At 41.1% G+C, this 23352-nt stretch overlaps 1 protein-coding gene across 3 annotated transcripts in view; it reads left to right on the top strand.

Moving 5' to 3' along the window:
- LRRIQ1 (leucine rich repeats and IQ motif containing 1) overlaps positions 1–13253 on the top strand; it is a 103007-nt gene extending 89754 nt beyond the window's left edge. For all 3 annotated transcript variants that reach the window (XM_079991803.1, XM_079991804.1, XM_079991805.1), the window contains 2 exons: positions 3707–3827; positions 12938–13253. In XM_079991803.1, the coding sequence (XP_079847929.1) occupies positions 3707–3827; positions 12938–13071 (255 nt within the window). In that variant the 3' untranslated portion in view covers positions 13072–13253. The remainder of the gene's footprint in view (positions 1–3706; positions 3828–12937) is intronic.
- Positions 13254–23352: the final 10099 nt, after the last annotated feature.

Here is a 23352-nt window from a genome sequence, read left to right as displayed (position 1 = left end):
ATTGGCCTATAAATGCTTCTGAGATCAGGGTGAGACCTTTCTTTGAATGCTACAGCTGTGTAAAATCAAATCTGCATATATACATAATTCATAAGCCCTTTGCATTTGCCATCTGTCCCTCAATTGTGGGTTATCCCCTTGCATGCGTCATTACCAGTCCGCCAGGAGCTGCACTGGCTTTTGATAAGCTGCCGAGTGCAACGTAAGGTGTTGATTTCAAAAGCCCAGAATGACCAGGAACACAAATACTTAAAGGAGCACCTCTGCAATGCTCAGCAGGGATCAACAGGGAGGCCTTACTTTTAGTCCCACTGTTGTGTGGTGACACAAAGCAAGGCCTTCTCTGTGATGGCAGCCCAACTGTGGAAAATTACAATGAACCCCCTCAGTAACTATTTTTTGGCACCAGCTTAATTTATTCATTAAGACTTTTTGAAGATAAGGGAGAGTGTCTGACTGGCATGAACATTCAGGTTCTTACTAAATTACTGGAAGTATTCTATTGGGGAAAATGTTTTAGCTGCAATTTTAGTTTTTTATTATATTTTACGTGATTGCTTTGTAAACCAGCCTGTGATCTATATAGGTAAAGGGCTGTTTAGAAATAAATGTGAGTTGTGAGCCCTTGTTCCACTTGTTCAATTGCACATTGACTTTCAGCAGTACCTCAGATTTCGAGGTGCAGGGAGAATAGACAATGTACAGTGGTACCTCAGGTTACATACGCTTCAGGTTAGATATGCTTCAGGTTACACACTCCGCTAACCCAGAAATAGTGCTTCAGGTTAAGAACTATGCTTCAGGATGTGAACAGAAATCGGGCTCCGGCGGCGCAGCAGCAGCAGGAGGCCCCATTAGCTAAAGTGGTGCTTCAGGTTAAGAACACTTTCAGGTTAAGAACGGACCTCCGGGACGAATTAAGTACTTAACCTGAGGTACCACTGTGTTAGGGTGGGTGCTGAATCCAGTTGTGTGAACAGCAGAGTACCACTCAAAAATAATTGTGTATGAATAGCAAACTGACTTTACTCAGATGTATGCTACATCCCCTCTGACGAACAACATAATACACTAACAAAATATGTGGGTGGGCTTTGTTCACAGTATAATACAGATTTATCTCTGAATTATGTTTGAGGAATGAATTTTACCCCCAGTCTGAATGACTAGTAACCCAGATTACTTTTTTGTATACGCCCACAAAGAGATCAAGACCTGTTTGATACAGCCAGGCATGTTAATTGGTAGCTTCTGCCTCATGAATATATTAATTTCAAAACATTTATTGAAAATTTGAGATGAGTCCCAGCAGAATAAAAGAATAAAAACCAGCAATAAGTGTTTTAAATAACAATCAGTACAGTAGACTCTGCAGCAGCAGAAACGCAGCACCACAGTGTCCACTTTGTGGCCATAAGCATTCTGCCAGAGGTATGTTTTAGTGCTAGGACTGGGAGAACTCAGATTTCAAACCCTATTATGCCATAAACCTCGCTTAATGACCTTGGGCAGGTCATGCAAACTCTGTCTAACCTAGTTCACATAGTTGTGATGAGGACTAAAGTATCCTACTTTGAGGTCCATGGAAGAAAGGCAGGATGTAAATGTTGCAAATAAAATAAATAAATAGGACACAAGGCCAAAGTATCTCATCAGATAGGTTGTTCTTGGGTTCATCAGCATGGCATCCATGGCCAACAATATGCCCACCAGGACCTCATGTGGTACAATGAAATATTTCCTCAAAAGTCCACAATAATTGATAAAGTATTTTCTCTTTCTGCTCAGTCCCTGTCTGCACTGTCTTGGCCTCTCCTATACACCCTCATAGCAGCCATTTTGTGAGTGGTGCCCACGGCACTTTCTCAAAATTCCAGATTTTCCCACTGGTTCAAAAAGGTTGGTGACTCCTGTTCTACAGCCTCAAAATCATTAAGATAAAAGTATGTCTTCACCTCACATGTGTGCACATGGAGTGGGAACAGCCTTGCATAGCTAGGGCAGTAACTCAGCTAATCTAGCTAATCCCTTTAAGAAACCTGTAGGTCCCAGACTATAAAGGGATTTTAAAAGAGCCACCTTAAATTAAGTCCAGAAGGTGTCTACTCTTTGCAAAGTAGGATGAATATATTCCCAAATGTAAGCTTCTTCCAAGAGATGGGCAATAGAATTCTGCACTAGTTGAAGCTTCTGGTCTATGTTCATGGACAGCCTTCAATGAAGCACACTTCAGCAATACATTTTAGAGATTACAAAAGCATGGATCAGCATGGCAAAACCTCTCTTCTCCAAAAGGGGGCAAGACTATCGCAGATGAAGTGGATAAAACAGATGTTTGTCTAACAGATTGGGAGAACTTAGATCAGGGTCAACTGGCAGTTAGATTTCTGGCAATTAATTGTTGATCAGCAAGGGTCTCCTATTTTTGTTAGGAACAACAGCAACATAATTACTTTTTTCTAGCTAAATTAGGCTGCTGAAATGTGTCCACAAGTTCATAGGCTCAGAGTGTGCTCAGAGGCTCCCTGTTCTTTAATTCCAACTGTCTTCTGCACATGGTTCCAGTTTGTAGGTCTTGGGGTTCTATTAAAAACCAAAACCAAACTAGATCCAAGAAACATGAAGTCTACTCCAGTCTATAAGAGTGGACAAACACTGAATGACTGCATTAATTTGTTCTGCCAAGATCTTGGAATCACCACAGTCATTACAGATACACCAGAAGCTGAGAGCACTTAGTCCATTGAAATAATTGAGAAATAAAGACTGTACTGTATTCTTAGGTCCTCCATCAATGAGATGTAAGTGTATTTTAACTTTCTTGCATATGCACCAACTAATTTCACTAAAAATGTTAGTACATTTATGAATTGTAATTTTGTTTATGTTTTAAACCTTAAATACAGCATTGCATTCACAAATAACACATTTTTAAACTCGGCAAAATTAAATTCGTATGTACATTTCAGTTTCATAGGCTGTGATCCTTACATGGAAATAAATCTAAACATAAATAGTCTTACTTACAAGGATTTATGGTTTATGGACCAGTATTTGTAATGTACAGATATGTGCATTGCTGAAACCATTGAATTAATTTCTCTATTCAATCTCCATTCTAAATCTAAAAACATACTGACATGAAAGAACTTTTTTCTGTTCTATTCTTTTAAATCCATCAATATGTTACATTTTAATATAATTATCTTATGCAAGCTGTACATAAAAACTCTTCTGAAGGTTTAGTTAGGTAGCAAAGATGAAATTACTCAGTGTTTGATTGATATAACTGATACTTGCTCTGGATTAAGCACAAATATGGCAAAAAAATAATCAAATATAACATTTCTGGCTTTCAACTCTGACTTTAAATTATAGACTGCTCAGTAAATGATCTTAAGCTGTTTAAGGTTTCATCAGTTGTCTGCAAGATTTATTTTCTTCAAAATTACTGTACTAAAATGTTGTCTTTTGTTGCTGCACTGATTCTGATCACAAACCACAATTTTAAGATCGCCTCCTATTTACAAAAATGCTTTGACATAGTGCATTTGTTCAGACTGGGCAGCAATAAAGGATTGTGGGATCATTCTGAAGAAGATTGTTTGACAGAGCCGGCTTGTTTATTTGAGAGTAATGTGAGCTGCATTCAGAAAATGTCATATTTTGTTTCTTGATTGTGTACATTCTCTTTCACTGCTTCCAGACAAGCCCTGTAAGGAGAGAAGACACGGATTTAGAGCTTGTTTCCATGACCAGTGGAAGTACTTTGACTCAGAACAAAGAAAAAAATAATCAGCCACACAGACACTCTGCAGGACCTTCAAGTAAGTTGTACTTTCCTTTTAATAATCAGCTAGATAAAGCTTGAATCACCTGACAGGGCTTAGCATCAAATGACACAATCTTAGCAGGACAGTGGTGGTTTAGTCTCTACTTCTGCCCTTATTTTGAACTTATTTAGAACTACCTAAATGTGTGTGTGTATCTGGCATATCCAGAACGAGAAATATGTATGTATGTATGTATGTATGTATGTATGTATGTATATGTATATACATGTGTATATGTATAGACATATACATACATACAGTGCTTTTTCTGGGGGTACACAGGTATGCATACCCCTAAACATTTTGTGAATCTAAGTTTGGCCTTATTGAGGGGCAGTATTTCAATATGAGTAGGAAAATGAGAGTACCCCTAAACATTTGGGGGGGATATCATTGCATATATATATATATATCTAGATGTGTATGAATGGGAGAGTGATTGACAAATTGATTTAAAGAGAGTGTGTATGATAATGTGTGTGCATAAAACCATGTGGAAAATTAGAATCATCAGAGATTTTGTTTAACTAAAACCTATAATTTAGTTACTTATTCCTCTAGGCCCTACCAAACCCTTTGATGTTTCCTGAAGATGGGTATTTGTTTGCCGCTTAAGGCCTAATCCTGAAACCACTTGCTCATTGGTAGCTTTCAGTGAGACAAATGGCATGGTTTCATTCACTTTAGTAGTGCAGCTTTGATTTAAAATGAGAGTCTTCTGTCTTTTAAATTGTTTAATCCATAAGTATTAAATCAGTAATTTGACATGAACAGTTTAGTGTACTTCTTTTTACAGAAGGTGAAGGCAAAAAAAGAGTATAGTATGCAATTAATCCACAAACAGCAGTTAAGCACATACTGCAGTAAGTTTAACACTAAGATTTGCTTTGCTACCATACAAGTTGCAAAGTTTGGGCATACCAAAACTATACCAGTATAGCATCACACTACTTGATGTTATGATTCCTTCATAGAAAATGTCTAGTGGAGTTGGCACAAATGCTTAGGATGAAAGTGTATGTTGAATACAAGAACCAGGCAGCCTTTATTCAGAAACATATATTTAAATAGCACTTTTATAAAGAATTGGTGGACAGGTAGAAATACGTGGTTTACCAGAAAAAGTAATCAGAAATATTTTAGTATTTAAAAACTATAAGAAAAATAAGATTGAGATATAATAATGTTTCAAAGGTACTTATTGGTGAATAAAGCTGAGGTCTGTTGCATTACTATGTTCATTTATATTCTAATTTTTCTAAGAAATCTGGAGAATCAATTTTCAAGCTTAGTGTAATTTTGGCTTAGAGAGTCAATTAGCTGCTTTTGGCATTCAAGAGTTTGTATGCCCCAGTGATTTTTGCTAATATTTTTAATTTGATTCCAAAGATGAATGCTTTTATGAAACTCCTCTTGGTTTCAAAAGAGAATTCTTGCATGGCAACTCTAGACTTCCTTTGTTTTTGTTTTTGTTTTTGGTCTGGGCTATTTCATATTCTAAAAAGTCTAAGACTGCAATCCTCTGCATACTCTCTGGGAAAGCCCAAAGTGGGGCTTGCTTCTGAATGAACATGAGTAAGATTGCAACACATGCAACAGTCATGCTCTGAAACACTTTTTCATAATAATATAAAGGACTACAACACTTTTACATTTTTCCTACCATGGTAAAATAAATAATTACAATAATAAGTAAATCTATTTGAAAATATCATTCATTGACTTGGACCTGAAGAAAGGCACACTCTGCAAACTGAATTGAAAGAAATGCATAAATTAGAAATTCGATGAGTTCCATTATTTGCTTTTTTAAAAGATAAATGATGCATCCTTCTCGGTAAAAGTTCCCTTTGCCAGTGAGGGGGGACAGTTTTTCATTCACTGAAAGATTGTGAGGCCTATGCTTCCCTTCAGCCTAATCCTCTCCTGTGATTATTTCTGTGTGTGTACACATGTCGTGTTAACAGGCTTACAGTTGTTGATCATACATTATCTTTAAAAAATCTTTCACCAATTATCATTGTATGCACATATGATTTAAATATTTAAATAAATGATTTCAGTACAGACCCAAGAAACATTGTTTAAAGAATAAAAATAACAAAACAGTTACTTCAACTCCAACCTGCTAAATTCTGCTTATTTCATATAACTTCAAACTGATGTAAACATTTTGCAGCAAAAGATTTGTTCTGGTCACTGTTGTTAAATAGCTGATTTCCTCTCACACACAACCGTGCTGTATGTGCTGCTAAGTAATACAATATGGTAAAGGATTTGGATAAATTATAAAATACATCACACAGTTCTAGATAGACTGGTGAAAATTCTATGACGTCTTAGCAGACTTTATGGTATGCCGATACACTGATTTGCAAAGTCTCTATTTTTCTTTCTTCCTGCCCCCTCCAATAAAAGTTCCAAATATTTCCTATACTGCATTACTTATCAAAACAGAGTTGTATGTCAACTTTGACATCTGTTAAAGAATAGAGGATTTAGTCGGGGGGGGGGGGCAGAGAGAGAGAGAGAGAGAGAGAGAGCGCAGAATAAATCATTAGCAAAGAAAATAGATTAAAGAGAAGAGAACTTAATGCCTGGGGGAAATGAGCATTTATTCAAATTTAAGAAGTCTTTTCAGCACGCATTTAATTCTGCACCTTAAAAATCTGTCTCAAAATATTATTGAAATTTTGAATAGCTGGGTACAAATAATTTAAATCACCTGAGTGTCTAGCAAACACTTTTTTCATTGTAACGGTCACAAAATTTTACATTGTAATACTAAACACACATGCAGTTTGCCAGGTGCTATAGATTATAAAGGATGCTTCCATCCCAACCCAAATACCTTGGACTTCCCAATTCAGGCAGAAGTATTCCAAGAGCAGACTCAGGTTGTTTCATGCCAGCTCTAGGGAATGCATATGACACAGATGTAGAGCAGCCTGGGTACATTTTGAGGGCACCCTTTTCTATACTGTAAGGCCTCTGCTGTGGCATCTGACTGCTCTTACTGCAACAGAGTCCTTGGAGCATGCAAGGCTCCCACATTCCATGCCTGAAACTTCTGATCTGCTAAAGGGATAATAATATCATTGCCCTCATGTGGCACCAGAAGCCTCAGAACCTTTGCTAGGTCCACCATGTATGCAATTTCTGGAATGGTGCTTCAAGAACATGGTGCTTCTGTTCCAGGAATTCAGCTTCCAGGGTTATGGCTTGCTGCTCCTGTGAAAACATATCAAGGCAGTAATGGTTTATATGCACAAAATATGATGTAGTACTAGGTTGAACTGGGGAAAAAACCAATTCTGTATTTATCTGTTATTGTAATTGTGGTTTTAAAAAGAGTAGCTTTTGTGTATGAATGTGTGGTTGTTGTGGCATTAGTTTGACAAGAACAGGGCTTGTGATCTCAGAAACATTACAGTACAATGAAATATTGGCCTTTTGGTAATAATCATAAGCAGAGAACTCTGTTCTTTTTTGTTTCCTTTTGTCTCCTTCTAACACATTTGTTGACTTTGAAATTAAGGGTTATCCTACATGAAGAACTCTCAAGAAAAACTAGAGATGGGAAGGTTGAGGGCAGTACCAATATGTTTGGTACTGTAAACTTAGCTAGGAGCCATGCAGCAAGTTGAGATTTGTAACAGAATGTTATAGTGTGAAGTGTTCAGAGTCCAAGCCAGCCAGTCTTTCCTTATTCCTGGGTACTATATTCCACTTTCCTTTTTCCCACCCCATCAATTGTGAATCTTATATATTATTAGGCTATTTTGGAGTTTTTCCCCACAGAGGGTTTTTTCTTCTATTTTTCATCCCTGCAAACCTCAGTGCTACACCAAGAATGTTGGTATCTCTCTTTGTTTCCCAGTAGCCCAGTTAAGCTACATAGACATCGGCACTTAAGATTGCTGTTTGATGAAGTAGTGATATGGCTCTGCTGCGGCAAAAGTATTGTGTGTTTCTATGGAGTTCACACAGGAGAATTTACAGATTGGTTTTTCCCAGAGTTCCTCGACTTTCTGTTAACAATGATGTATCAGATAGGAAGATAAAGATCACTAGAAATCATTATTCTCTTGCTATACCTACTTACACCCATATTATGCTTGGTACACAACATACATTTTCTAAATGGCAGAAAGGAATAAGGCAATGATTCCAGAAGACATAACCGTCCACTTAAGAATGTCCTCTTTCTTCTCCATCAAAAATATATTTATAAAAGCAATGCAATAAGAAATTATCCAGCACCTGAATAACGCTGCTGAAGTTATGAGAGGCAATGCCACATCATATATACATACAGTGAAATCTGTTTTTCAAATGCTGGAACTTATGTAGCCAAAATAACACCACAGGGAGGGGAGCAAAATCCTTAAAAGATGGCAAAATGAAGCCCAGTGACTACTGGTGTTTGGTGGGCACATAGCACTAGCTGATGGGTGGAGTAAGGGCACAGAAAACCAGGGTATAAGGGGAATGGAGGAATGTCTGTCTGAAACATGAACAGGAGCATCCCAGGCTGCAACATTATGTTACAAGTCACACTTGCACTTCCCCATGTAGTTCTGTGTGGGATTTTGAAGCTACAGGATACACTGTGGCTGTTAACATCAAATTTAATAATACAGGTTCCTTTACTGAGGATACAGTTTATGAAATAAGTAAGCAGATTGGTGGGTATCTTTTAGGAAAGATAATGCTCATAACATTATTAAATAAAAGTAAACATTTTATTTTATTTATCAAATGAAAATCACATTTTGAAGCTCAAGTCCCTAATACAAAGTTTTAGATACAGCCCAGCAGGATTCCTTTTGTTGTTGTTGTTCTTACCCAAGCCATATTAGAATGAAAGGAAGCTTAGAGCACAGTTGCACTCTTGCACAATTCACATTCATTTCCATGATCTTTTTGAAAGAGATGCTCAGGATAGATTGCATCCTATTGCTATTTAAGTAGTAGTCTTGTAACACTTTTCACCAAATCTCTCGAAGTGCCAAACCACTTCAGAACAATATTTTTATAAATGAAAGCAGACTCAGAGATACAAAGGCTGGGTAGGAAGTAAGGAAGATAAGAAAATAGATTTCATAAAGATAGACAAAGAAATAGTTCATACCCTCATAAAATTTATAAGAGGCAACAACTTAAAATGACAATTATTGGATCAAGGATGTCATACCAAAACAATAGCCCTGAGCAGTTTCTTCAGTCTAAACACAAAATGAGGGACTGACTCTTTCACAAGAAAATTACAGTTTCAAAAACTCTAATGCTGTTCCTCCCACCTACCTTTTCCTCATCACAATTTTCCAACCTTAAAGTTACGCCTCCAGTTAAGGAAGCAGACAAACTCAATAATGTTGCTTTCTCACTTGGCTTAATTAGAAACCTCACCAAAGGCATAACTGGATTAACATCAGTGTTGCTCTTAGAATAGAGTTCCTTATCTGGTTCTTATAATTTTAATGGGGAAAGTTCACTATAAGTCCAGAGTTATTTCTGATTAACCAAACAGCATGGGTTGAATCCAGGCTTGCCTGAAGAAGAGTCTCACTAATTGGGGACTTCCGAGGGTGAAAGGGGAGGAGACAGTTTTCAGCAATTCCTTCTTACTTCTTCAGCCCTCTGCTCCATAGGGATGGGGGGGGGGACTCTGGAACAGTGTGGGCAGTGGCACAGGAGGCTGCAGCAAGGAAGAGATCAGCAAAAATTGGCTCCTGCAGGAGCATCCAGTGAGTGGAAGCATCCACTGGATTAGAGTACCGTTTGTACAAGAAGGAATCCTTCCATTCACATAGGGAAATGTCTAGATGCAACTCAGTCACATAAGATGAACCACATTTATTTTTTTTCCTTAATACTTCTGTTCTAATCTTAAGTGCAACTTCTTGTAATTGGTATAAGTTCTTGTGAAAGCTGTTAAAGAAGCAGGGTTATAGAGTTTACACCAGGCGTCAGCAAACTTTCTCAGCAGGGGGCCGGTCCACTGTCCCTCAGACCTTGAGGGCAGCCAGACTATATTGGGGGGGGAATGAACCAATTCCTTCTCACGCTGCCCTACAGGGGCCTGGGAAGCACCCCCTGGCCTGCCCCAGAGACACCATTCACCTGGGAAGCTTGTAGCCAGGGCTGCTATAACAACCATCCATGCAAGCCTTTGGGAGGCAGAGATGTGAGAGGGCATCAGAGGAGGGAGGGAAGGAAAGAGGGACAGAGACCAGTGTTGCCCACAGCACCCCTGACCATCATTCAAAGCACCCCAGGGTGCCATGGCACACTGGTTGAAAACCTCTGGACTGATCCAAACAGCTCTTCTTAATATTTTTAAAGTCATTGAATTACCTTCATTTATCGGACGAAGCCATATCAGAGGTTTTGGATGATTTTGACTATAAACACATCCATCTAGAGGCCATATCCACGTTTAGTAGCCGTGTTGTATACACTGCAAATGTATAAACAAAACTCATACTGTGAAATATACTTGCAAAAGACTTATGCATCTCAAGGAACTGAAGTTGGCACCAGTTGGTGTGTACTCAAATGGAAAGATGCATATTTTCCTAATTTAATATGTGGAATTACATTAAAATTACACATTCCTTCTAATAGTGAACCTAAGTAGGCAAGTGTCTGTTTGAAAGCATAATGAGACCACCTAAAAGCAAGTGGCTATATCCAACATAGACTCACTAAGAATGATGGGCATGACCAGACATTAATTTTTATGGCTCTACTCTGAGTTGGACTTACTTGGATACAACCCATGATTCTGGTTTTCACATACTTGTCAATTGGGTATGCAAAAGTTTATGTGAAAGGTTTTTGTATAAAAAAGGGGGGGAGCCTGTGAGCTTCCATGACCTGTAGAATGTCGAAAGAATAGTGATGAGAAAAATATGAGCAAGACTTCTAATTGCCTGGAGAGGGAATTCTGGGCTCACATTAAAAATGAAAGACAGAAATTCCTGTCTTTTGCTTTTGGGGGCAGGGCACAGTACAGCTTAATCACAACTATAATGACTCATTTCTGCATTGTTTTCAATGTGCACTCTAATTTCCATTTTGGGAAGTGCTGAATGTCTGCACGAAGCAGAAACTGGGGACGCTGTGTGAAATGCACAATTAGGCTATGTTCACAGTGTGAAGCACTTTTGTAGATAGTGCTTTTTAATTGTACACCTCTTCACATCATTATAATACTAGGCAAAGCAGCCACCACTGTCCATGTTGTCTGTACACACAGGTGGGTATGTATACCAACCAGTACATGTACACCAACACATTGGTGTTATCCACTCCCCTAAATTTGTGTTCCCATGCCTCCTGGCTGTGGGCAGAAATGATGTAATGCCACACTGCAGCTGAGCACATGTTGTTCCATAGTACTTTTTTGAAATTATTTTTGGTCATTCAAAATGCTAGCTGTCCCTAAAAAGAGACTACAGAAACTGATGTACTGATTTATCAATATACAGTCTGTTCCATGGGTGTAGCCAAGGGAGGGCAAGGGGGCAGCTGCCCTGCTCCATCAATCTAAATCAATACAAATCTGAGGTTATACCCATGGTCTGTTCCCTGCTTTTCCTAGTGCATGTAGCTAGACTGGAAAATGTGAATTGGCACAGGCCTTGCAATGTCAGAAAGTCCACCCCAATAGAAGATGACATGAAAAAGCGCTCTCTGTGTACACAGGGAGACAGAAAGCACTTGAGAAGTTCATTCTTGGTACAAAATGGATTATAACCGTTCCAGCAGGATGAGCCTTATATATATGAATGGTGCAAGACAGGAACGATATGTGTGTGCAGCACCCCAAAAATGTACCTGCATCCCGCACAGAATGCACATTATCACAGTGTGGTTGTGGGCAGATGGACTGTGGAATGACGAACGTATCAGTTGAAGCAGATGAAAATGGAAGAAGAGGCTGGAGGAATTAGTCAAATTAAGCTAAGGTTACCCTGGAGGCCAGGAACATTTTGTGGCAAGCGACACACACACATGCAGTGCTATATTCAACCACCAACAGTAGCAGTTATAGAGCAATGAAGCACTCAGATTCAGAATGGGCAGCCAGCCCTCATCCTGAACCCATTACCATGATCACTATATTGTATAGTGGAGGGAAGTGATAAAACTACATCTGACAAGCCCCAGAGAGTGCTATATGGCTCCTGTTTGAGCTGATTGGAGCCCTACGTAGTACTCAGAAATTTCTGAAGGTGTTATTGACAGCTACATAGTTACCATTGAAGACTTAAGATTTGAATAAAAATTCAATATTTAGGTCAGCTTTCCCCATTTCTTATTCAGTGGAGTAAATGGTGACTTCCTCTGTCTTTCCCTTGGTGGAAGTCTGGCTAGCGTATGTTGGGCTGAGAAATTAAAATAGTAACCCGTTGGCCCTATAAATCATCTGGAATTTTCTTCATGTGGTTAAAAAATGCCAGAATCCATAAAAATGATATCTCTGTGCCACTTATGTGTTCATGAAATACGGTATGTGCAAATGACGAAGAAATAATTGGACACAAAAAGGAAACAATGAATATGTAAATTATATGTCTGGACTTTCTCAATTTGATTCTAATATTCCTAAAATACTGTCCCTGCCCATGCTTTTTACAAATCTCAGTTGCGAGATAGCATGTAAATGTGAATGAATTATCATTGCAATTTGTGAATGTGTTAACTATGTGTTTAAAATGTATATGCTTAATCAGAGGCATTCCCTTGTGAAATAGTATTCAGTGCTGATCACATTGTTGTCACTCTGCACATCTCTTATTTCCACCAATGTGGTTAGTGTGATTTCCCGGCCAATGAATGTTTTATCTGCATTTATTCAAAAGAAACACGTGTGTGAGAGCACGCACATATTAAATATCCACAAATTGCCATTGAGATCAAAGTTTTTAATTAGTTAATGGCTTTAAAGTAGCTTAGATTTCCTGCTAAAACTTTTTGAATTAGGAACTAAGTAACAAAATTAGGCATGATGAGAGGCTGCTGTTTTGTTATTATTATTATTATTAAAGATGACTTGAGCAACAGCATTTTAATAGCAATTTCTTCTTGTGTAGAAAAGGAGGCACCTGTGCCTGAAAGATCACCTTTGGGGCCCTCGCATAAAGAGCGGATATCATTTCGAGACCATCCAGTTCAGCTCAGCGGTGGATGGGGAAGTGGCAAAAAGAAGGCAAAAGCTTTGAAATAGTCATTGGACCTTCAGCATTTAAAACATATGGTGAGCCTGTGCATTGCCGTTCTTTTTGGATTCTGCAGCTGGAAAGTTCCTCAGCTCCATGTATGCTGTGTTTTATTTTACGCTGCATGATTTCCCACCTTTTCTTCTTCTTCTTCTTCGGCTAAGTTCTTTTATAAATATCAGAGAAATTACAGTATTTGTATCTGAAATTTATTTTTGCAGTATGGTTTAAAAGCATGTATGGAATTATTATAAAGTGGCTGGTGTGATCCGGTGAACAAATGGATGTATACGTACAATAATGGTTTGTGATTGTGCAGTGGTATGTGACTGAGATAGCCTGATCCACAGTTGGATTTAAGTACATGTGTTTAAACTCGTTTCCTGTACCTCTCAATCAAGCAAAACAAATCAAAATCAAATTGGCCCAAATCTAGGTATTTTGCCTCTCTGTTTTGTAGATTGGAATATGTATCTGTTAAAAAGTAAAATGTGGAATGTCCATCTTATTCCAAATATATTAATAATGTAAATATGTTTTGTGTAAAAATGCATCAGTTCCTTCCCAAGAGTTGCACACCCCGGTGGGGTGAATGAATGCACATTCACAGCACATTAAAATTCAGTAATGTGATATTAAGATCCGTTTCATAATTCCAAATTATGTTTATTATTTTGTGGTACGTTGGCAGTCTTCTTACTTTTCAGGTCTGCTACCCTATTTTCCAGAATTAAAGTACCGTATAACTTTTAACATCGCACAACAATTTTGTCCTAGCCTATTACTTCAGTATCCGTCAAAATCTACCCTTTTGTAGCCTCATGATGGGTCCGTCCCTTCCATGCCACTGATACTAATGTTGTTTGCATTACTTCACTGCATGTATGCTTTTCTTACTGAAGCAATGTTTCAGTTAGCATGGTACAAATTGCTGACAGAATCTGGAGAAACAATTCTTTGGTTTTAAACTCTTCTATTTACTTTGGTGTCATTATATCCCACTGGAGCCTTGACCCACTCAGAAATACTGTTGAAGTAGAAAAGCTAAGACAGAACTCAAGGCTTCAGTCAATAATAATAATAATAAAGATGTATTAGTATGTTGTGGCTGTGTTTAGAATATATTATACATTCCCTGACACAGTAAAGTTCCTATCATGTTGTCTGTTTTCATTAATGTCTTCAAGTTAATATGGTTTGGAAATGTTTCTCTTTGTCTAAGACCACTGTAGGGAAAACCAAAGCAGTATGGACCTCTAATATATTTTATGGCTGGGTTTGCGATAAATAGAAAATTGCACATTCGTCTTGCCAGCTATTTACTGCACACAAAGATTTGGGTATTGAATTACAATCTGTATTTTAATGTCTCATGTCATAATTCATTTTTTTAAATGAAAATGCTGCTAAACAGATGGTTTCAGCTTTCAGACTTACCTGCCCAACACTTGGATTTAAGAAGATGCAGTCCAAAACCATAAGCACACTCACTTGGAAATAAAGTGCAGTGAAAATCAGTTGTGCAAAGTTGCTAGCTGTAAATTCACTGATATCCAAGTATTCTCATTTTAAGACATTTCAGAACTGAGCTGTCCAGATGAAAATCTCAGCAGTGGAATTCTGTTCAGGAAGAATGCCATTTCTACTCTGAAAAGTTTCCCATTAACGGTGTGTGTCTTGTCACATCCACACCATATGTTTAAAGCAGTCTTATACCACTTTAACAATTATGGCTTCTCCCCCAAAAGCCTGGAATCTATAGTTTGTTAAGGATCTCCAATGACTCTCAGCACACTTAACTAACTATAGTTCCCAAGATTCTTTGGGGGAAGCCACAACTATTTTAAGTTGTATGAGATGTGGATGTGACCTTAGAATGGGGAGCCTTGGCAACAAAGCATACAGGATGGCCACAGTCCACTTGCTCAACCTACCTTCCAGGGATGGAAGAAGAAGAAGAGGAGGAGGAGGAGGAGGAGTTTGGATTTGATATCCTGCTTTATCACTACCCTAAGGAGTCTCAAAGCACCTAACAACCTCCTTTCCCTTCCTCCCCCACAAGTTAAAAGAAGACAGGGAGCTATATATATACTGTTTTGAAGTCCTTGGGGAAAGTGTGGAATATAATTTTGATAGATGTCCATCAACAGAAGTGCCCATGAAGAAGCTACTAAATTAAAATGGAAAGAGGTAACCCTCTTTCAGACATTACTTGCTTGAAAGGGGAAAGCATGGGGAAAGACAGTGCATGTTTAACCCCATTCAACAGGCTTCTCACACGAGTAATGCCTGAAGAGAGCTTCAGTGAAGCTGCAATCGTAGAGACACTTAACTGAGAGGAAGGCCCACTGAATTCAGTTGGATTTACTGCTGAGTAGACCATGTTAGGGACGTGGGTGGCACTGTGGTCTAAACCACAGAGCCTAGGGCTTGCCGATCGGAAGGTTGGCGGTTTGAATCCCCGCGACGGAGTGAGCTCCCATTGCTCGGTCCCTTCTCCTGCCAACCTAGTAGTTCAAAAGCATGTCAAAGTGCAAGTAGATAAATAGGTACCGCTCCGGCGGGAAGGTAAATGGTGTTTCCGTGCTCTGCTCTGGTTCACCAGAAAGTGGCTTAGTCATGCTGGCCACATGACCCGGAAGTCATACACCAGCTCCCTCAGCCAGTAAAGCGAGATGAGCGCCGCAACCCCAGAGTCATCCACGACTGGACCTAATGGTCAGGGGTCCCTTTACCTTTAGACCATGTTTAGGATTGCATGCATTATTGCCATACCTTGAGCTGAGCCCCATTTTGGCTATAAGCCTAATTATGTTTCTAAATATGAAAACTGAGCTTCATGTAGGCTGGGACATTGAAAGTCAGTGTCTTTGACTCCAGGTAAAGTTACTTCCAATAAGTTGTTAATTGCATATTGTGTGCCTGTTTCATGAGTGATTACAGTTTGACATGTTTGCTCCTCTGCAGCCTATTTATGGCAATGGCCTTGATTCTCAGTGCAATCCAAACAAAACAACAGCCGTGGGAAGGGGGATAACAGTGGCAGGCAAGCACTTCCCATATGGGAGTGATTGCATGATGCACAGGCATTTGTGTAGTCATGCTAGCGCCCTGTGTTGTGGAACCTCAAATCCCTGGACTTCAGACCGTGTTCAGCAGGTTTCTAGTCCTCATAAGCAAAATTCTCAAGAAACCTATATGAATTGTGAACCACAGAAAGCAAATCACAGCCAAGAAATTATTTCCCTTTTCACTATGCTTACTAGTCTTTGCCTCCTTTTGCCTTCATCATTCCCTATTTAGCAGACTGGAACAGAAATATATATATATATATATATATATATATATATATATATATACGCTTTAACTCCTAATGAAATAATGCTGAGATGTTAAAGTACAAGAACTTGGTAGGACTTACATCAGAGAAAACAACTGAATGGAAATATCTTGCTACCAGAATTGCACAAGAAGCCCAATATCTGTTGCAGAAACATCCTAGACTGGGATCTTCAGCATATGCACTGTGGGGTAGGGAGAGGCAGATGCTGGCTTCAAGTTTTGCCCTGACTCTGCTACTGGTAGGTGAGATGAGCCATCAATATCCTTGCATATAAAACAAAGTGTTTTCTTTGTTACTATGTTATGCATTTTTTGTGTTTTTATATTTAGACCACCCTGTGATCCTCATATGAAGGGCAGTATAGAAATTTAATAATTAATAATCACAGACTTGTCACTCAGAACACATTTTAAGTAGTGCTAAAAGCAGCTGCTCATTCACGTGAAAGTGATCCAAATGAGGTTGTCCGTTACCTTCCATTGCAATTTATTTCCCAAACCAATACAGTTCTGGACACTTGGCTATTTTCTAGTTATAAAATCTATTAGTTCACTACATCTCTGGGAGGAGAAGGGCTGGAAATTGTGTGAGGAAGTTGCCACTGACCTCAGTAGTGGCAGGATACAGTGTAGACACGCACACAATAATCCTTTTTAAATGCATTCCACTCGTGGCGAAAGGCGTTGTTTTCTTTGACCTGCAAAACTAGCCTTAGTACAAAGATTCAGACTCCAAGTACCCTAACACCTTCCCAGAGGCTATAACGCTGGAGGTGGCTGAACTGCCGTTCCGGTTAAGTTCTTAATATTCTCTGCAAATCAGGATTGCTGATCCCAGATCCAGTCTCTCTTCGTTCAGGGCGCTGTTTTATGGGCCTGGCTGGGCTCCGATTTGGCCCCAGGTGGGTCAGCTTCGTCCAGTAGCTGCGTATTCGTGTTTCTAAGGCTTCCTCCCTCCCTCCCTCTCACACACACACGTTATTTGTACCTCGTGTAAATATTAATGAACAATACGGTCTCTTGAACAGGATCCGGCTGAGTCCATTTTAAAGAGGATAGAGATACCAAAACAGGTCCTCCTCTGTGTTGTTCTGTGAAAGCAAATCTAGGCAGCGCTATAAACTTTGTTCGTTTAAATGATTGGGATTCATTCATTGATGAATCTATGTGGCGGTCAATTTCAATTGATAGGTGCAGTTTGTAACTTAGGAGACGTGAGTTTTCAAGACTCACCATTATAGTGGGAATTTCCTTTAGCATCTCAAACCAGGAGAACTTACAAATAATAAGGTTTGGGGATTATGCAAAGTGATATCGGCCCACCCAATACATTCAAAGCACATTTAAAGCATGACCTCCTCCCAAAGAATCCCGGGAAATGTAGTTTTTAAGGCTACTGGGAATTGTAGCTTTGTAAGACAAAGCTGCTTGTTTTGTGACTCCTCTGATCATACAATGAATGCATCCTTCCCTATTTGTTTTTCAACATTATCATCATCATGATAAAACCTCGAATGACAAAGATTCACATCCAAAACCAATAACGCTACACTGTGAACTATGACTATGGGCGCCTTCCCAGGAGCCTGATCCCGAAGCGTCCGGCTGAAATGGCTGGGCCTTCTTCCCAAGGAAATGGGCTTGGAGATCGGAAGCTGAAAGAGCCCTCAAGCCCCCACCCCGTCCCACTCCCTGGGGCTAATGAACTAAATCTGGGCTGCTTGAAATCCGTTGCAAACCTCTGTCCCGCAGCAAGTGCCCCTTTCAGTTCCACGACAGAGGCGCCTCTGGAAACGAAGGACTCTCCAGCTCTGATTTCTAAGGGCACATGCTTCGGATCACGCCGCTTCCAATTACATGTAGTATATCTTGACCTGAAGACATCAAAAAGAGGGGGGGGGGGTCTAATATTGGGAGTATTTGTTTTATTTATTTATTTATGGTTTACTTATCTGGCCCGCCTGCCGAAGCCCAGAGAACTATGCCAAACATATAGCACAGATACGACTTTCCCCAAAATGCAGCCCAGATGTCCAAAAACAATAACAATGAAAGCCAAGTAAAATTACCATCAAATCAGGGCAGAAGAGAGGATCGCGCCCCAGATCTTAAGCGCACTGGGTCTTAAGCGCAATATTCTACCTGCGTTGAAATCGGGGCTCCGATCTACCGCAAGCCGGTTACTGTAGAGGAGCTTGTCAGTGAGAAATCCTTTACCCTAACGGGTCAAACCTCAGTCGTAGGGTCGGGGAGCTTCGAAACCGCCCCGGTCTGCTTTCCACGCCTTGCGTGGAAACTGACCCAGTAACTTTCCCTCCCCCGCTTTGGAGAGCTGAAACCGACCCGAGTGAGACCTCGGCTGCTTTGAAACGGACCGTCGAGGAGCAGTGCCTGCCTGCTGACGAACAGGCCTTTTGATACCACAACAAATCTGAGAGTTTGGGGAGCCACAGGATTGCTTGTTGGGATTTGCTGCCCAAAAATCAACGTGGTTGTATCCCTCTGGCAGTCTGCCGTGCGCGGAAAAGCGAGAACAGCGCGCGGTGCACTCTGGGATGGATGTCTTCTTGTCCCATTGAACTGAATGGTTGTGGGTTATGATTTCCCATCACGGGGAGGGGGAACCGCCTGTTCATGTCAGTGGAAGTTTTTGTTTTGTTTTGTTTGTTTTTTCATACGCACACACACACACACACACACACACACACACCCCACTTAGAGCCCTATCTTCTGAGCATCATTCTACTATTCGGTAAATTCCAATGCGCTCAATAGGACTTGCTCCCAAGTAAGTATGCATAAGCTTATAGAAAGCTTATAGAACACAATCTCCAACGAGCTGAAACAAAACAGAGAGACATATAGCAAAATGGGATGGCTTTTCAACCTGAATAACAAAAATTCCAAGCAAGCCATATTTTTAAAAGGATAAAGAAAACACGGATCCTAAACATCCGGCCACTCCACCTCAGTTTTCCTGTACACATCTTTATTTGGACGCAAATAGGACGATCTTTTTTTAATACGTGTATAAGTACCTGGTCGTGTGAAGCCTGAAGCTGATCAACCTTGCGCAGCTCTCATTCAAGTCCATCGGGCTTGCACAGGAAAAAAACTTTCATAGGATTGGACCTACGCAGTGCAATGTTTACTTAGGAAAAGGAATCCCAGGTAAACATGTATAGGATTGCAGCGTATGTGTGTGCCCCTTTTAATTAAGTTTTAATAGTGTGCATGGTGACAAGTCAGACCCTTTGCAATAAAACCCAGCTCGACATATGAAGTCTCAAGTCAACAATGGAATCCGGGAAGCGCCAATGGTCAAAGAGTTTATCTCGGGTTTATTTTTAGGGAGATAGAGCATCTACTTCCGTCGTTAGAATTCACTGGCTCTTCCGCAGTTGGGGAAAAACAACAACACACTGTCCCGATTTCAAAACGGGGCGTCATTTGTTTCTCTTGCGCTTAGAAAGCGGCCGGAACATTAGGTGCCTGGCTGAGAATATGCTAATGGCCCAGTCGAAACGCTGTTTGGGAACTGGGGAATCAGTTCCATTCAAACCAGGGGCGGCGTGGATGTGGGATGGGTGACAGCAAAGTATTCGGCTTTATTGGGTGAAGCTGAGAGCGGGAGCCAGTGCGCCACTGCTAGCCAGCCCAGCCGACTTTGATCGCAATGGAACTGGCGTCCGAGGGAGCCTGTTTAGGATCTGGGTGTACCTTTCGGACACCTGACTCCCGGGAGGGAGGGGGGAGCTTTGCTTTTGATCAAGGGCTCGAAGCAATGACAGTATAAACAAGCAGAGAGGAAAAAATTCTCTCCTACTGAGCTCGCCCTTTTCCGCACTGGAGGGGATCTACAGCGAAGAAAAAACGACCTCGCCAGACAAACGAAAATATGATCGCATCTGGTACCCCACCTTATTCCTAACACGTTTCCCATGTGATTCAACTTTCCTGTCAATTACGGTTAGAACTGAACGGCCAGACCTGCGCAGACTGTGTGGATTTATTCAGAAATAAGTTCCAGGAAGATCGTGGGCATGACAAGAAGAACCTGTTCCTTAAAATTTTGCGCCGCGCCTAAATGCATTTTATATTAAACTATATTGTATTGTATGTCATCATTATTGGCATTCACTGTTCGACAGGCTCACAATCTATAATAAACAACTCTAGTAGTATAGGGAGGGACATACTTGCAGCAGGTCAGTCCGATCCTGGGCATATTTCACCTGAAACAAGTTTCACCAAGTTGAAAAGGATGTATTGCACTGCACTGCACTGCGTTATGCTGAGTTGCATTCTATTGTATTGTGATTAAGGACTAAAGCTACAGTCCTATGCACACTTACTTTGGAGTAGGTCCCGTAGAAATCAGTTGGCCCCTGAAACAGGAAGTCTCAGCCACGCCGGGTCCCCTCTCTACCAGTACAAATGCAACACATTAAATAACTAACAATTTGCTGCGCTTTTATGACGCTCAAAATCAGAAGCAGTCGCTTTACTGTTGCTAATGACAGGGCCGGCGCTACCGCGCCAACCCCATAAAATCTGTTAAGTCTTCTCCGCGCCACAGCAACAAACTTAAGGGGGTTCAACAAGTTGTCACTTTCTAGCAAGTGTAAACAGGATCGCAAACTTGAAGGAAACACACGACTGCCTTGCAGATTTTAACGCCTTTTCAAAACTTACGTTCCCCGCAAAATCTTGGGATAGTGTTAACTATCCTCTCTCCTGCTTCTAGGGTCCTACCTCACCGAACTGGATTCTGTCCCTGGGCAGTTTTTATTTTAGGATAAAACAGCACGCTCGCTTACAGTGCTAAAGAGGCCGCTTTGTTGCCACCTCCGCAGAGCGCTAATTTCGGGGTCTCCCCTCGGAGACGTGTGATTCCATTACAGCCAGTGGCGCAGCTTCGCGGCCGAAACCCTTTCCAAACTGCGGCGGCTGCAGAGCACAAAGGCAGCTCTTGTTGGGCTGGGGACAGGCTGAGATGAATTCGTTCAGGTTCTTTTGAAGCAGAAAACCCCCGATTCCGCGTTGCTGGGCTTTGGCCCGAGCCTTTCAAATGCAGCGAAGCGGGCTTTGAAACTGCGTGCGCAGGGCACTCCAAAGCTTCGCGTCAATCCAAATTGATTGCGGAATTAGAATAGCAACCGAGGGCGCGTGGGTGTCTAAGGCGAGTCCAGGCTGGGCAATGGTGATCTGATCAGCTTCTATGCTCTTCATTGGCATGTCAACATCTCCTCTGACCTCTCCCACCCCCACCCCCCACCTCTAGGTATGCAGAGTTCCTCCCCAAAACACTAACACGGAGCTTTCCGGGCCCAACAAAGGTTGGGTCAGTCGTGCTGTGACCAAACTTACTCGGCTGAAATCTAAGGAGCTTCCTTGTAAAAAAAACAGGGAACTCACCAAATACACACCCCGGCCTTTGAATTAACCAACGTTTTGCACTGCATCACTCAGGGTTTGGACACAGACCGTAATGGGTGCGGGTCTCTTACAGAAAAAGAAAAGAAAACACCATTGTTTCCTATACAATGCATGTCTACTAGTCCAGCTGAGTCCCCTGGTCCTCCTCCCAGAGCAGGTTTTGTTCCTCTGTGCTGTTTAACGAGGAAACACTGCAGGAAGCGAGGAGGGCCAGCTCTGGAGCAGTCCTCGTGAAAGACACACTTTACAGAGCGGGGCTGCATTCACACGACAGTTCATTCTGTTTCCGTCCCTTTCCCCTAACTGTTAAGTTCTGCGTTATATTTGAGCTTTCTCGCTATGTAAAAGCCCCTTCTGGAACTATAGTGGAACACAGTGCGACTTTAGCGCTCGTTTCCGTGTTATTTGCTTCCAGGGTCAAAACGCGTTTTCAAATAAAATGGAAATGAGCGCTAAACTAGCGCTACATTCCACTACTGCTCTGGAAGTGGCTTTCACCTCGTGTGAGAGCTCAAGTATAATGCGGAACTTAATGAGGAAATGTCCTGAAAATGGAATAATGTACCACGTGAGTGCAGAGTGTTGAACTGGGACCTGGGAGACCGGACTTCAAATCCCCACTCAGTTACGAAACTCAGCGGGTGACTTTGGGCCAGTCACTCAACCTACCTCACAGGATTGTTCTGAGGATAAACTGGGGAGGCGGGGAACTATGTACGCCGCCTTGAGCTCCTTGGAGAAAAGACGCGCTATAAATGTAAAACTAAAACAAAACTCACGAGTTAAGCCCAATTACTTTAATGGATCTCACTCCCAGAAAAGTAGGCATATGAATGCAGTCTTACGCTGATACTGGGTTTCACTTCGCTTGCTTAATCCTCCAGTTCTCATCCATCGACTCCTTCGTGTGGATGTGTGAGAGAGACAGGGTTCACTGTATGGATGAACTACGGGACCCGATCATGCAGCAGTCTTAACGCCATCCTAAGCAGTGTGCTTAGAAACGCAGCCAGGCAGTCTAATGGACACGTCAAGGACTAATCCCACTGAGACCCGGTTGTCACTGTACTACTGGTCTGTGTCTGGCATGCTCCACAACAGACCGCAGGTAGGGGCTCACACGTCTGAAAGACCATTCATTGCATACATTTTTAAATAAAATAAAATAAATTCCTCCACACTTGGGGTGGAAGGGTGGACTACATCTCTAGGGAAAGTCTATGTTAGAGCCCTGCTTTTGGTCATGGTGTTAGGTGGAGAGATTTCACCCCCCACACATACCCTGCCGCCCCCAAGCATTGTGCAGTGGGATGGTCCAGAAACATGTTTGCCTCAGTGGTACTTCGCTTTACACGAAGTTTGCCAGAGGCCGCAATCCATGCTGATGCGGAAGTCAATCCCATTCAACTGGCACCGAAGTAAACCTGGTTAAGAACACATCAGATATACCGCTTGCACTTTTTAGCATCTTTGTTGCACAGTTTCTTGGATTTCAGCAAGATCTGGAT

Source organism: Podarcis cretensis, assembly GCF_951804945.1.
Source record: "Podarcis cretensis genome assembly, chromosome: 10".
NCBI classification, from domain to species: Eukaryota; Metazoa; Chordata; class Lepidosauria; order Squamata; family Lacertidae; genus Podarcis; species Podarcis cretensis.
The sequence above is the reverse complement of the archived record's forward strand: the minus strand, read 5'-3'. Positions and strand labels throughout refer to the sequence as shown.